The 16,528-nt window shown below is 38.2% G+C and overlaps 1 protein-coding gene across 2 annotated transcripts; it reads right to left on the reverse strand.

The window, feature by feature from the left end:
• Nucleotides 1-934: 934 nt before the first annotated feature.
• LOC148861548 (uncharacterized) lies at nt 935-13,690 on the reverse strand. Of its 2 annotated transcripts, none has more exons than XM_088984635.1 (7): nt 13,266-13,690; nt 12,999-13,037; nt 12,807-12,860; nt 12,669-12,722; nt 1,647-1,700; nt 1,447-1,518; nt 935-1,285 (listed from the first exon to the last, which is right to left on the reverse strand). In XM_088984635.1, exons 1-7 carry the CDS (start codon nt 13,323-13,325, stop codon nt 1,172-1,174), a joined length of 447 nt encoding a protein of 148 aa, XP_088840761.1. In that variant the 5' UTR covers nt 13,326-13,690; the 3' UTR covers nt 935-1,171. The 2 variants fall into 2 exon arrangements, with proteins under 2 accessions (XP_088840761.1, XP_088840762.1); XM_088984636.1 differs by having other exon boundaries at nt 1,447-1,485; nt 13,266-13,631.
• Between the last annotated feature and the right edge of the window lie 2,838 nt (nt 13,691-16,528).

Genomic DNA, 16,528 nt, shown 5'->3' on the forward strand with positions numbered 1-16,528 from the left:
AGCCATGAATCAAGCAGTAGAAATAAACAAACAAACAAACAACCTTTGGGCACACGGACACCCTCTACACCAAGAAGCAAAGAAAAGGGGAGCAAACAAGATAATATTAAGTATTCATCAAATGGCAATGGCGGAAAAAAAAATGCATGCATGATTTGACTAAAATATGGAAATAAGAACAATTGAGGTTGGATTGTGATATAAACCTTCAACATTTTCATGCAGTGGTTCGTACTTCCTAGTCTCAATCTTCAGATTACTCGTCTTTGGCTTTATTATTATTATTATTTTTTTAATCTTCACTTCACTTTTCTTTGAGCCAATTACTTTGTGGAGACTTTTAGGTCAGATTAATTCATGATCACTGAACCATATTTGTGGCTAATGATCACATTTGGTATTGATAAAGTTATACATACTATCTATATAAGCACCCAAGAGATCTAAACAAAAAAGGAAGATATACAATAGTTTGAAAATTGACACATCTAAGTTTAATAACAAGAAAAAAAAATACTGAGAAAACGAGCAATTCTAAGCTGGAAAGGTGCAAAATCAACGTGGCACACTAGGACACTGCCTTTTGGGATATGTGCTGACTGTGCGTTTGGTTGCTGATCAATAATGTATTGCCCCACACAGCATCGAATGGACACATATGGATGAGCTTGAGCTGGGCAGGGATAAACCAAACCCTAACAATGGGCTCAAACGGTTCTGCGGAAGTTTAACCTAATTAGCTTTAGGTAAAAGTTGGGCAGGATGCTTTGATTTTCTTTTACACCAAAAAGAAGGTTATAGAAACAAATCAAAAGACTAACATGAAAGATGTGGGGAATATTACAGCCACAGCAAGCATTAAACAAGGCCTGGACTAAAAGACAACTCATTGAAAAATTAAAAACAAAAAATCTCTAAGTTGAAGAGGGGGCTATGGAGGAAACTAAGGGAGTAATAATAAAACAATTACTACAGGCATGTTCCATCTTGAAAAGCAATGTCAAGTCTTTTAACTTATCTACAGCTGTTACAGCTCTCATCATTTCATTTTCTCGTAAGTGAAAAGAAAATGGGCAAAAAGCCTCTTCCCTATTTGACAGAAAACAATGGCTTCGGACCAAACAGTCTCTCCTTTGAGAGACAACTTGAGATTGCTCCAGGTAAAATCCAATTAATGTTGAATACCCTCACTATTCTCCTCTGATGGTGCTGGAATTTCCTCTGCTTTCTTTTCTTCTGCCTCAGGAGTTTTGGTTTCCTTGGCAACCTCTGACATATCTTGCAACTACAGGAGCACCAAAATAATCAGCTAGATGTAACTTTTTTGTCAAACAGAAACTGGCAGTTCTGTTTGTTTTATATATGTAAATCAATTCCCCAAAATTTTAATAGAATACGGTTCCTGCTGAAATCAAACGAAAATAGCCACTCAAGTTAAAACATTACCCCCAAGTTCCTTAGATTAGCAGCTACATCCTCTTGTTGCTGTTGGAGAGTAGTTTTCAGTTCTTGAAATTCCTAATTAGTGTTATTAATCAACACTATGCAAATTTCAAAAATAAAAAGAAATACTAAACATATAGAAATACAAACAACTATGAAAAACAAAGAGGAAATAACAAGCATCTGGTTAGAGTGGAACTTACTGATCTTAGTTGCTCCACCTCCACATTGAGAGATTTCTTGAGTTCTGATAGCTCCTGCATTACAAGTTGCAGAACATCAGTATATACACACACAGTCAAGGTTCTAAAAGGCTACAAGGCGTAACTGAGGCATAATAGTGTGAGACTTGAGAGGCATAAGCCTCAAGGTGTTGTGAAGCGTAAGCCTTAAAAATTAGGAAAAGAAGTTAATTAATGTTTATAAATGATAAAAATAGCATATAACATACCAAGTTAGAATGATAGAAGGAATAAATGTCCATAAAATAGAACTTTATAAGCAATAAGTTCTAGCTTTCAAGTGTTAACAAAATAATAACTAACCAACTAACAATTATAAACATTTGATATTTCAATGTTTCAAAATGCAAAGTTCTCAAGTTATTCAAAAGACCAATTTAGAGGAAAGGAAACATATGATGAATCATCACCAATTTAGAGGAAAGGAAACATATGATGAATCATCCATATAACTGATACTAGATTTTTGTCACCCAACAATCTAGAAGAAAGGAAACAACTTAGTTGAATTGATCCATGCAAAAAGAAAAAAAAATCAATAAAAAGAAAAATAAACCCATTAGGAAAAGAAATGAGAAAAATAACAAGCTTGGGATGTTTGATTTTAGAATAATAAGAAAAAAAATCCTATTTGATTTACCCAAGAGAAACTAAGAACTTAATTGGCCCTTCTTTGCACTGAACTCTCCTAAAACACTAAGAGAAACTAATAGAACTTGATTTGCCCTATTGGCTTTTCATTTTTGCTCTTTTTTGGCCCATAATTACAAAAGTGCTTCTCTCATATATTTTGAACTATTAAAAAGCATAGAATATATTTTTTGTATTACATCACTAAATAATCATTATGTCGTGAAGCTTAAACCTTTTCACACCTCAAGCTATGCCTTGCGCCTTGAGGTTTGACCCGTATGCCTCATTCTAACATGGGCCTAGGCCTTGAGGCAAAATCTATGCACCTACCCCTCAAGGCTCAAGCCATTTAAAACAATGTGCACAGTTGACAAGAAATTACAATTCATGATTTTGATCGTCAACCCAAGGGTTCCAATTTGAACCTCAACCCTGAATTTCTGAATTCTTTCCAATAGTAAAATTCTCAATTTTTTGTACCTTTTCTTTGTTATAGTTCCATACTGATGCGAATGATTTGGCTAGAAAAATGCTGATAAAAGCATGATCAGTTATGCAGGGCAATGGTGCAATTACTACATAATGAAGTAATCCAAGAATGCCACTTCCGATATGGTAGGAGGCTCCACTGAAGTAACTTTTTTTAATAAGATATGCAGGACAATGGTGCAATTAGTACATAATGAACTAATCCAAAAATGCCACTTCCCATATGGTAGGAGCCTAGGAGGCTCCAGTGGTGTAACTTTTTTTTTAATAAGATACAGACAATGCCATCCAGTTTTGTGGTTGAAATCTTGCATTGTTTTCCAATAGATGAGATAGTACTTTTATGCCCTAATGGGCTTCTCTCTTCTCAAAATAGAACTAAGCCCATCCCAAGACAAATTTCCAGTTAAATGTAGTATTAAGTTAATAACAAAGTAATACATCATTTTTTTTTCACATAAAGGAAAAAGAATAGCCAAGCACAAAACATTAAACATGTATCTTCTGAATGTGTTCAAGAACTTTTACAAGATAACGTCCAATGTAAATTACTAAACAAAGTAGCAATCTCATCTTAATATGCATTACCATTGAAAGCCTTGCAATCCAAAAAGCCACATATGCTGCTACCAACCAAATTGGGTTTCCCTCTATAGTCTGTAACTATTAACTCAAAAACTTCCTAAGCTTAGCTTTTGAATTTTCTATTTTCACCCTCCATTAGAGAATATGTAGTTATCAACAATTTGATCCAAAACCATTATGTCACCTCTTAATCCTTCCCTTCAGTTCTAAAATCATTCCTAAACTCTACGTAGCCCACCATTACCATCCTAGACTCATCCATAGGTTATTCTAGTCCTACATTATTTGGAATCAAAGCCTCCAGTCCTACATCAGCAGCTCATTCACTTTCTTGCAATTTGTGAATGCATAACCATGCTAATCTGCCATGGCTGAAATCCTTGGACTTATTAACAGATTTTTCCCCAGATGAGCTGTTGAGAAACTACAAAGAGATGGCAAGTTCAGCCCAAATTAAGAGGGTTCCAAGTTTCTCATGGATTTCACGCCCCCCCCCCCCCCGATTCCATAAAACTGAATTTCAATGGCAGTAGCATAGGGAATCTAGGGCTATCAGGTACAGTGTTTTAAAAGCACAAGGCACAGGGGTCAAAGGCGCAAGGGCAAGGTGCACGCCTTTTTAAGCAAGGTGCAAAAAATATATACTTTAGTTTTAAAATAAATGTTTTGAAAAACCTATTATATAATATTAAAATACATAAATATAACATGTAAAGCATATTCAAATGAGAATTTAAAAATAAAATCAAATATATAAAACATTTTCAAGCATATAAAACCCACAATCTCTTTTTTTCTCAATCACATTACTTCAAGTAGCTAATGTGATGTAAAGCATATTACATTCCCGATTCTACAAGACGCCTTTGTACCATGTCCCTCGAGACCGGAGCTTTGAGAACCCCCTATTTGGTAATGTTGTTCATTCATTCATCCTAATAAAATGTTTTCTTAAAAAGCAATAAAAATTATAAAATCATTATTTTTTGTGTGAGAACTAAGAATTTAAGACCTAACGTGGACTTGTTTAGGCTTGCCTTGAGTGGCGTGGCATGGGGGTTCGGGGGTGGAGCCCCCAGCACAGCCACTAGACACAAAAAAAACAAAAAAGCGTCAAAGTTTCAAAAGGCGCACACCTAGGCTGAGGCAAAAGTTGCACCAGGCGTGCGCCTTTTGAAAGGGCTATGCCTAGGACCTGGGCGAGGTGCCTACCCTGAACTGCACCTCGCCTGTGCGTCCGGGCACGCCTTTTAAATCATTGGTCAAGTATTGGGGGAGTTTTCAGGAATGAGGAAGGGAATGTTTTAGACATTTTCTCAGGCCCAAATGGAAAGGGTGAATCTCTTAGGGATGAGATCTTTGTGGCATTGGAAGGAATCCAAAGAGCAAAAGAATTGAACATTAGGACGATTGTATTAAAAGGTGATTCGGAGATAGTGGTAAGATGGTTAAAGGAAGACAAGACTGGCATGTAGAACTTTAGCAATGAAAGGAAAAAAATTCAAATGGCTAGCTAAGGACACTGAGATAAAATGCAGTTGGGTGAAGAGAACTACTAACTCATTTGCTGATGGGCTAGCTAAATAAGGGGTAAATAGTGATTCTTAGTTTTGGTCTCATTTCTAATATTGTATTTTGTTTTGTTTTGTTTGCAGGGGAGTTAAGACAATTTACCTTCCTCTGCTTGTAATTTCCCATAAATTTAACGAAGTTACATGTTTTTTTATGAATAACCGATTACTCCATAACCAAAGGATTGACTCAAACATGGAGGATGCTTGGAGATGGAAATGGGAAGCTGATGGCAGATTCTCTGTCAAGTCTATGTTTAGTAAGTTGATAAGTTCAGGTCAAGGAAACTTTCCGGCTAGGCAGATTTGGAACTCAATCAGTCCTTCCAAAGTGAAGTTTTTGCTCTGGACAATGGCTTTAAATAAATGTCTATCCAAAGTAAATCTAGTGAAACGTGGCATACAGGTTTCGGACATGTCGTGTGGCTTGTGAGGTGGGCCAATAGAAACTACTGAACATCTGGCCTTACATTGCCCAGTCTCAAATTATATTTGGAGGCATTTTCTTCAAGTTTTGGAAATCAGCCGGGCAATGCCAAACTCTGTGAAGGATCTGCTGTTGTGTTGGCAGATTGAGGATCTCAGCAAGAAAGGTACTTTGGTTTGGAAGACTATTCTGGCTTCTGTGCTTTGTACTATCTGGATTGAAAGAAATAACAGAACTTTTCAAGCAAAGCTAAATCTCCAGAGGAAATGGTGCAGAAAGCTATGGGTAAATTTCTATCCTGGGTGTTGGCAACAGAGGTGTTTAAAAATCAGAATTTGAGTCTGTTGTTTAGATCTCAGAACTGGATGTATCTGTAATTTGTGGTGGCTCTAGGCAGCCTCCAATGGCCTAGGCTCCTTGTACTGGTTCTTGATTTAATAAAATACCTTACCTTTTCCAAAAAAAAATAACTGATTACTTCATTGAATTTAAAAGAAAGTGTACAAGAGAAAGTGGGAGAGAGACAAGCCCTCTTATCTCTCCCCTTTAACTTTAGTTATAATTAAAATACATTTGTGCCCAAAATGTTTGAATTCTCCCAACCCCTTGCTTGGCTAGTGCATCAGCCATCGAATTAGCTGTTCTTTTCACCCACTGTATTCTCAGTTCTATGTCCTTTGTGATCCATCTGAATTTGTTTTTCTCATTATTGTATTTCCACATCCTACTTTCCTCATCCAGTAGCCAAGCCACTACCAGTTTGGAATCCCCTACAATGATTAGCTTTCTAATATTCATGTTTCTAGCCCTTTGCACCCCTTCAATAACTGCCATTACTTCCACTCTTAGTGAGTCTCCTTCACCTACTGGGCCTGAGAATCATGCACACACTTTACCCTCCTCGTCCCTGAATACACCTCTAATTCCTGACCTTCCTGGGTTTCCCATGCTACTTCCGTCAAAGTTAAGCTTTATAAATCCTCTTTCAGCAGGGGCCCAGATAGGAATAATAGGCTACTTATTGACATTTGAGTCTGCCACTACCTTCCAGTTTCTAATGATGTCATCAGTGGATATATGTGAGAAGCTTTCCAAGGATTTCCAGCCATTGAGCCATTCTTATCAGTATCGATTCAATCAATGCCTCTTTTGTTATTTCCTTTTCTCTAAAAATTCTTGCATTTCTTTCTTCCCACACTACACAGATTATTGCCGCCCTAACACTCTTCCACATGATGTTACCTATCTTCCTCAGCCATGGACAGGAAGTTGGATCAAAAAGACTTTTGATGTCAGTCAAAGGTGTCCACCTGCATTCAAATAAGGAAAAAATCCATTCCCAAATGCCAGCAACAAACGGACAAGTAATAAACAAATGAAAGCAAGTCTCACTATTAGCCTTAACACACTAATGTGGGGAAAGGCACCAATTTTTCCTCTTCCTTTGTAACCAATCAAAAGTATTTATTCTTTCGTGTACAACTTCCCAACAAAAAGCCACAATCCTAGGTGGGATAGGCTTGCACCATACCTCCTTAACAGGAAAATATTGAAGGGGACTAAGGGGAGGTTGGGTTAAAACTTTGAAGAAAGAGTTATAAGAGAACAGACCCAAAGAGGAAGGTGTCCAAATTCTTTCGTCAGACTTATCAGGATCAAGGAAAGTTCCTTCAAGGTTTTGGATTAAAGAGAGTACACTATCAATTTCTGAATCCCTTAATCCCCTTCTAAAGCCAAGGTTCCAATCAAAACCATTGATTAAGTTTGAAGGGACTAAGAAAGTAGAAATGGGCTCACTCTTGAAACATGATAAAGAATACAAAGAGGGGTATAAGTCCTTCAAAGGGGAGTTCCCATACCAGATTTGATCCCAGAATTTGATTAGGTTGCCAGAATTGAGTTCATACCTTACAAGAGGCAAGAAACAAGGTAGAATCGCCTATATGGCCTTCCAAGGTGAAGCTCTGGTAGCCCGTTGCAGTGAACCAGCGCCCCATCCATTAAAAAAAACATGCTAATCTTCCCATGCCATTTTACTCCTATTGGATGCCACAAAACAAACAACTATCTTCTATCACAACTCTATATCTACAACTAAGATTAGCAAATTTTAAGTGATTTTTTAAAGTTGTAGACAGTGGCTTTTATATCATGCATAACTCTTGGAATACAAAAGCATGAAGTATGTGCCAATAACAATTTGCATTCCCATTCAACAATCATGACTCAACTTTCTTAGTCAAGGAGCATTCCAAGTTTCAAGGTCCTAATCATTTTCTTACAGGAACTCGTACCATTTGCTCCACCACTTAACTCAAGAATAAGCACCATTTAAGCATTTTCAAAGAGAAAAATTCTCTAGAAATACCACAAGCATGTAGGATTGAACAACAATATCTTCTAGACATTTTAGTCATATCCTACAACTAGAATAACCTTATTGCAAACAAGTTGTTGTCCCTAATGATGCCAGTATGTTGAGGTGTTCATCACACCAGACATCCAGAGTTTACCATCTTTATGAATATGCACCCTCTATTCCTTCATCTTAACATCCTTTTGTTCTACCACTCAGAAGGAAAAGTACAGAAAGCTCTTGGAAGTGAATAGTAAACTTTTGTCTACTTATATAATTCATAATTGTAACATAATTAAATGTCACAACTTGTTACATATATTCTCTTCCAATTATTGTAGGTTGTGGCCTATTGGTCTAGGGTTGCATACTTGCATTATATTAAAAATGTTGGCCTTAAATGGCCAAATAGCAAAGAGGGTAATCTAAGTTAGCCAAGGCTAATGGACCAAACATGAAGAACTTTAGGGAAGTGGCAGCATCATCAAGAAAGTTCAAAATGCATTAAAGAGTGGGAACCACCTGAAGACATCTTTATGAAACTAAATTTTGATGGTGGTAGCATTTGAAATCCAGCCCCTTAGGTGTGGGAGGTGTTTTTAGGGATAAGGAAGGTCACATCTTGGAATTGTTCTCAGGTTCAGTAAGTTTGGAAGACTCTACGAAGACTGAATGGCCACTGTTTTCAAAGTCGGACCAGACCGGACGGTCGGACTGGAAAAACCGGGAACCGGTCACCTGATCGGTTCCGTTTTCCTCCAAAACTGCTTTTTCCCTCAAAATTGTTGATTTTGGTCAGCAAACCGCTGAACCGGCCGGTTAACCATTCAAACCGTTCAAGCCATTTGAACGGTTTTGACCGTTTTCCAATTTTTTATTTTTTTGTCAGAACAGGTCGGCCGTTCAGGTCAAATGGTCGAACCATTTGAACCGGTAACCGGACCCCTGATCGGTTCGATCACTGATTCGTTTTTAAAAACCATGTGAATGGCTGCATTATATGGGGTACAAAAAGCAAAAGAAGTGAACTTGTAGAGAATAATCATCGAAAGGGACTCTCATATGGTGGTTGGTTAGTTAAAAAATAAGAAAAAAGCAGTTTGGACACACAGAGGTAATCAAGCAGATTGACTAGCTAACAAGGAAGATGAAGGTTAGAACTTAATGGAATTTAAACTACGTTTGAAATATCCAACACAATACAAAATCCTTGAACAAGTTCTAGGTATCAGAGTCCACTAGTCCACTACAGCCCTATACCTCACTTTGAATTGGCACTTTTCCCAAGACTAGGGATTTCAAATATATCTTTTGCTTAAAAACTACCAAGAGAAAATAGTTACTTTTAACATGAAAATATGGCTTTCAAGCTATTGGTCTAGTAGATAGCCGGTTTGAGCTTTTCGGGTTGTTTTCGGCCCCAAATCATATTGCCTAGCAGAATTCCTGAGTCATTTATAATTCATCTCCAAAGAACTTGACTAGAACAACAGTGTTCAATTGACTGTTTTGACACCTGGTAACTAACAATACATGAATAGTCAATAAATGTTAAGAATAATGAATTTTGAGCCATGTGCAATGTTAAAGTCTAGTATTCAAGTAATAGAGCCTTGGAATATTTGTGTTGGCCACCATCTTAAGATGAAAGAAGCCTTCAAGCCTCCATCCTTAACCTACTCCATCTCTAGTGCTCAAAAGACAAAGGGGTATTGTTTACTTAGGCTTTGTTTGGTTTGTGGGATGGGGATGAGAAAAAAGAAATATTCCAAAAATATTCCTTTTCCCTTGTTTGTTTTAAGAGAAATAGGGGGATGGGATGAAAAAAATGTGGGATGCGGGATCCCAAAATCGTGTAATCGGGACCTCACCAAAATAGTGCAGCCCCAGTGAGAAAACTTTGTTGAAAATATATTACAGGTTTGGTTAGAGTAGAGAGCCTCAAGAGACTCTTATTCTTCGACCTCTACCCATCCCAACAGTTGGATTGCTGACAATTTCTTTGGCCATTTCGTTCAAAGGTAAGACTAGATCCATCTTCTACTTCCTTTGCTCATCTGCTATTTTGTTTTTTGGCTCATTCTTCTTTCTTCCCCATCTCTTTTACTTCCCCCTCAATGGTTGGAGATCCAGTTGTTTCCTTTGATGTCACCGGCGAAGGTTTGGCTAGAGTGAAACTCCATTCTCTCTCTTTTCCATTTTCTCCATGGTTTTCCTTGTCACAACTCACAAGAAGAATTGAAATGAAGATTTGAATTGAAGTGAGAAGCACAACATCAGAAAACAAGAGAGGACGAATACACAGGAGAGATGGTTTTTAATAGTCTTATTGTGGTGGTTGTACCAAACCTCTTAGTGAATGTGTGCCAATACATTGCTTGCAATCCGAAGATATTGAGCAGCCAACAAGTATTGGAGTTTATGTGTCTTTTATAGTTGCAGCAATTAGGTTGTCTAGTTTTCTGCTTGTGGACTTTCTTCTGCTTCCCTCCACCGATTTGTGCTACAATTACTCATTTGATGACTCCGATTCCGCTTCTAGTTATGATTATGAGATCGGTGATTCGCATTCCGACCTCTCTGTATTGTATCTCTTTCTTGTTTATTGTTTTCATTTTGATATAAACCTAATGTTATCATGATGTGTAATTTGAAAGAGAGAAATAACGTATTGGTTCTTGCTCAGGAAAAAAAAAGGGAGAGAGAGTTAATGAATTGAGCTTTATTGCTTGATCTGTGTATAAAGTTATTCGTTTTGCTATGTTTGTTTTATTGTTTGACTTGCTTTTCCCCATGACATGATGAACATTGAATCGAATATCCATCTGGCTTGCTATTTGGGTGTTTCGAATGATGCCAATTATTCTTTAGATTCCGATATGGTTTTGGTCATGACTAGCTTTTGTTTGGATAACAATGCATCAGAAATTCAGAATGCACCAAACGCGGTGTTTTCTTCCTTCTCCCCTCTATCTTCCTTAGTTAGACTTGTTTTCTTCCCACAAAACAAACATGGAAAAAGGATTTTTTCCACCATTGTATACCAAACAATAAAAAGTGAAAATTTCACACTTTCTCATCCCATCATTTCCCATCCCACCCAAATCTTCTCACAAACCAAATAAAGCCTTAAGGTTTGACCATGGCCATAAGGAGAGAGAACTGTTATATATCAAATATCAAGAGGCAGCTCACCCCCTCCTACTTTTTTCTGTTTGCATATCAAGTTTCAATTTAAGGCATGAGAATCACCACCACTTAATTAACCCTGGTGACACAAGTTCTTTATTTAAGTATAAAGGGCACAATCTTCAAAAATTTAATAAATAAACAAAATGGCTCTAACAAGATTGAAACCATTGAGTTTAACTACAAATTAGCAGCTTTTGTTCTAGAGAATTCAACATATAAAGTAATAATTAATAAATAAGTGCATAAAATAAACTGCTGAATGTAGTAGACAAATGACTGCATTTATAGGACCATAGAGGCAATCCAAATTGATAACAAAGTGAGAGAAAGTAGACTAAGATGGCTTAGGCATGTTCATAGAAAACCACCTATTGTATCATTAAGAAGAGATCTGTTACACCAAACCAGAATCAAGCAAGTTCGAATGGCACAAAAATGAAGCACACAGATATTGAAAAGAGAAGGAAAAAGGAGAGGAGAACAAAAAACGCATGCAGATTTACATGGTTCAGAAAGCCCTACAATCAATATAGGACCAATAAACAAAGCAGCCTGGTCCATATCCTTCACTACCACCACAGACCTCATTGAAGATTCCTATTCGGGTTCTTCCCCAAAACATCTGGTCGGATCATTGAGCATGTTGTAGATTAAAATTCAAGGCACAAACTCAAAAAATCTCCACCTTGGCTTGAATTCTATCAAGCCACACAATAAAAGTAGACTCTCTCCACCTTCTCTACATAAGCCCCCAATAGGCATATCTCGAGTGTTGCATACACCAATCAAATCCAAGCAACACTTGAACTTAGCCATAAGAAGAGGCTTTGTCAATATATCAATCGGGTTATTTGCAATACCAATCCAAGCAACACTTACTCTGTTATTTTGTGCGTTCAAATCAGTGTTTCTAGGTTTTTCACAACATAGTTAATCTGTTAACATCCCTTAGTTGCAACGCTTCTCTTCACCAAAGCATAACACAAAACATGATAGAAAACAGAACGAAAATTAGCAATAGATTTGAAGGGAATGCAGGAACTCAGACAACTAGGCTGCATTTAGAATCAGTGTAAAACGTCATCGGTGTAAAGTACACCAATGACATTTTACACTGAACTGTGAAAGTAACCGCTGCTTTTTGAAAAATGCGATGGGTGAAGAGTGTAAAGTTTTACATCGATTAAATCGACGTAGTATTTACATCAATAATCAATGTAAACCTTTATGTTTGATAGGTTTTACATCGACTATCAACGTAAAACTCCACTCCTTCCAAACATACGCAAAACTGAATCAGAGTGGAGTTTTACGTCGATCATGATTACACTCTCCGTCCAAATGCGGACAAAATCAAACCGGTGTAAACTTTTACACTGATTCCAAACGCAGCCTTAGCAATGTTAGCAATAGATGTTATGAACAACAAATTACTCTGTTGATAAATCCTTTTAAAGCAAAGAAGTCTAAATAATACATGCATGTTTTGTATTATAAGAGGAAATATTGCATAACCACCAGATAAGCATCCTAATCAAATGAAAAGAAATAACCTACTTAGAAGATAATTAATTAATACAAGCCCTAAGTCAGAAGATTACAAGAGCATCTGGAAAAGCCAAAAGAGGCATCGCGGCACAAAATAACCTCACAAGAAAACCAGTAATGCAAATCCAAGACAATTAGAAAAACAGAAGAAGGAAAAGGGAAGAAACACTCATAACACTCACATCGCGGTAGATTTTAACTTGGGTATCTAATTTGGACCTCCAGTTCTGCAAGTCCTGTAATGCGCGCAAGAAAAAAAAGTAGTCAGTAAGGGAGAGAAAGGCTTCTGTAAAAGGGGAAAAAAGGCCGTCGCGAATCACCTGTTTTAACCCTTGAATTCTGCTAAGCAGCTCCGATCTAGATTCGTTTAATTCCTGCAAATGACGGTCAGGGCATTGGAGCACTTTAGTGAGAGTGATACTGATTATGAGATAGATAGATAGATAGATAGATAGATAGGTAGGTAGGGAGAGAGAGAGAGAGAGAGAGAGAGAGCAAAGAGTCCAACTCACAGAGATCTTTGAGCCAATGGGAGTCATGTTTTCTTTTTTCTGAACATATACACGAAGAATAGGATAGTCAATGTTAGGCCAAGTAGCAAAAATTCATATTTGGAAGAAGATCGAGAAGCTCCTTCATTTAGAAGGTTGAAACAAAGATTTGCACCATAAAAAAAAGGTTAACAATGGGAATAAACGGAAAAATTCCAGAAGGGGATGTATTCCAGGAACAAAAGAAAGAAATTACGGAATTAACAACTATTGTACGGAGAATGTTACCGAAGTCAGAGGAGAAACAGTCGGACACACTGCAAGTGAAGCCGGCTCAGAATTCGCCATTAGAGCTCAAATCGGTCGATATGCCGATGATCTATCGAAATGGACTGGGTTTAGGATCAAGTATTTTGGAGCGTTATCACAGATTGATCCTGTAAGTTGCACACCCTCAGGTTCAGGAAGCTAAACCTCAAATGAGGTAGGAGACAGAGAATACAAGAAAGAAGCGGGCGAAGACTTCGAGAGGGAGTTCAGCTCAGTTGGGAACTTGGGGTTTGTTGATTCGTTCACGTTTCAAATTGAGCTTTTCAGATTTCGGTAGCCTACCTTTCCAGCATCATACAATTATTATTTAAATTTTTGGGATAAATAGACTGTACTGACATCATAAAGCGGAGCTAGAATTTCTAATAATGGACTGAACAGTTAAAACTCCTTAGGAATAGAAGAATAGAAAAGAAACATTTGTTGGACCGTTTGAGTTGGATTTGAGCGGGCGAATTGATTAATTGCATTGAAATCTGGATTTCGATTCGAAATCCTCAGGGGCCCACAACCGGACCCACCTCGGGAGTGCGATTTATGGACCGTGAGGGGTAGGGCCCGGCCCATTGGGGGATCTTTTTCAGCTTTTTGTCCATACATTCTATGAATAGCAGAATAGGATAATACAGCATGCATAGTTTCGTGAGTTCGTCATTGGAGGATTGAATTGGGCTGGGCCTGGGCTGCAGCGTCGCATGCAGTGGCGTCAAGTGTGAACAGTTTGGGTACGGGTAGGATACATGGATATCCAGGCCCAGATCAGAGGAATCCGGAAACCGGAATGCGGCGCTGTGTATATTATGATTCATCGGCCAATAACAACAAACACTTGCATATTTGCACCCAAGAATACTTGGACTAAAACTCCGGTTCACTAAGGCTGTATTTTTGTTAACAACCTTTCATCAATTTTCTGTTTATCCTTCTTTCAAACAAAACGCGGCCTAACCAATAACTGGCCATTTGAAGGATCAGAACTACGGGTGAAACGTGGGTGAACCGAACCAGTCGCACAGGTTGTTTCTGCATTTTGGACCTTGGGCTAGCCTTGGTAGAGGAACATCAGGCTTTTTCGCTTGTCACACTAAGCTTGAGCCAGGGCTTGGATTGGACCGTTGAGATCAAGGTTAGACCACTATCCCAGTAGTCCATTCTGAACCCAAGAGTCCCAAGACAACGTGGATTTGTCAAGTTGCCTGGGTTGGGCCTCTGGTGGTCAGCTCAGGCATTATAGTGGGCTTTGACCGGAAGAACCATGTCTTCGGAATAGGATTGTGCAAGGGCTGACTGTCCCTAAACCCAGCTCAGCCTGCCCAAGTTGCAGCACCCCTACCGTAGTTGGTTAATCGGACTTATCACTAGATGGCAGGTGGGTTCCAAGTAGATGAAAGTATGCTGGCTCTAACGTATTGTTCATTTGTTGTTAATCTTTAACGGGGTAAGTTGGTCAAACTGGCAATTAATCACAATCCCCATATTCAAATGCCGTTATATTGGGAAGTTTCCAAAGATTCTCAGTTGTTGGCCTCCTTGTTTGCAGGTAAATATGCATGGGAAAGTTGGTTAATGGGTAACTTTAACCATTAACCAATTTTCATGTGTTCATTTGTTGTTAATCTTTTCCATTGACCAATTTTCATGTGTTCCTTTTGCATTAAGCAATGGTCTTTACAGTAAAGTTATCCTTACATTCTTGGGTAAATATAAAATCAGAGCTTTTCTGGTTTGCTATTTTTCTTATTTTCATTCATTGAAGATCTAGATATATATACACAGTCATACATAGCCATCAAACATTGAATCTCCTAAGTTTACAGGAACTCAAACTCAAAATGGAACTCCTAATTCGATCCTAACTCAACGGAGTCTCCTAATCCCGGAGACTCCCAATTCAATCTTAACACCCCCCCTCTAGTTGGAGCATGCAGATTGTGAATACCCAACTTGTGGAAAAAATACTCAAATTCTCTGCGACCCAGTGTCTTTGTAAAAATGTCAGCCAGCTAAACGGTAGTCGACACATAAGCAGGACGGAAGCAACCATTTTGAATCTCATCATGAACAAAATGTCAATCAACTTCAATATGTTTAGTACGCTCATGAAACACTGGGTTTGTTGCAATGTGCAAGGCTGCCTGACTATCACAATATAATCGCATTGGGTTCGAATGCGTCACTCCAAGAGCCAATAACAATCCCTTTAGCCATTTTAACTCACACGTGGCCATGACCATAGACCGATACTCTGCTTCCACTGAAGAACGAGCCACAGTGTGTTGTTTCTTAGTTTTCCAGGAAATTGGCGATTTCCCAAATAGAATAAACCACCCAGATAGGGAACATCGGGACAAAGGACAACTCGCCCAATCTGAATCGCACCATGCAAATAACTGCAAGTCGCAATCTGAACGCAAGAAAAATCCTTGTCCAGGATTTCCTTTCAAGTAGCGCAGTCGCAATGCAGCCTCCCAATGTCTTTCTTGCGGTTACTGCATGAATTGGGACAGAACATGCACATAATAAGACAACTTAGGACGAGTTGCTGAAAGATAAATAAGCTTGCCCACCAAGCGCCTGTATCGCTCAGGATCAAATAAGAGAGACCAATCTGTCAATGCCAGATTGTGATTCTACTCCATAGGAAAATGAGTAGGTTTTGCACCAAGTAATCCAACTTCAGTGATAATATCTAGAGCATACTTTCGTTGAAACAGAAAAATTCTTGTTGAGTTTCGAGCAACTTCAATGCCCAAAAAATATTTCAATGGTCCCAAGTCTTTCATATGGAAGCAGTCACTCAAATATTTCTTGAAGACTTGAATTGCCATACGATCATTACCTGGCATGATAATGTCGTTCACATACACGAGGACAAGCACATGTACCCTGTCTTGACGAAAGGTGAACAGGGAGTAATCTGAACCTGATTTCTGAAACCCATATGTCTTCAAAGCTGCGGTTAATTTAGCAAACCAACATCTTGGCGCATGTTTTAAGTCATACAAAGACTTTGGCAACCGACACACCATACCTAGTTTATCTGACTGAAAACCAGAAGGCATTCGCATGTAGACTTCCTCATGAAGGTCACCATGCAAGAATGCGTTATGTATGTCCATTTGATGAAGCTCCAAATTTCTAGCTATTGCAACTACAATAAAGGTACGGACAGTAACCATTTTTGCAACTACGGCAAAAGTTTCATTATAATCAATTCCCTC

This window comes from Nelumbo lutea, chromosome 4 (assembly GCF_056320005.1).
Source record: "Nelumbo lutea isolate HS-2025 chromosome 4, American lotus-T2T, whole genome shotgun sequence".
Taxonomy (NCBI): Eukaryota; Viridiplantae; Streptophyta; class Magnoliopsida; order Proteales; family Nelumbonaceae; genus Nelumbo; species Nelumbo lutea.

What these genes read in the sequence shown, in the direction of transcription:
- LOC148861548 (XM_088984635.1), bottom strand. Translation starts at nt 13,325, where the DNA reads ATGGCGAATTCTGAGCCGGCTTCACTTGCAGTGTGTCCGACTGTTTCT. An exon ending in CCATTGGCTCAAAGATCTCT is followed by an intron (nt 12,861 to 12,998) that starts GTGAGTTGGACT and finishes CGTCATTTGCAG; the next exon opens with GAATTAAACGAATCTAGATC. An exon ending in AAGTTAAAATCTACCGCGAT is followed by an intron (nt 1,701 to 12,668) that starts GTGAGTGTTATG and finishes CTTGTAATGCAG; the next exon opens with GAGCTATCAGAACTCAAGAA.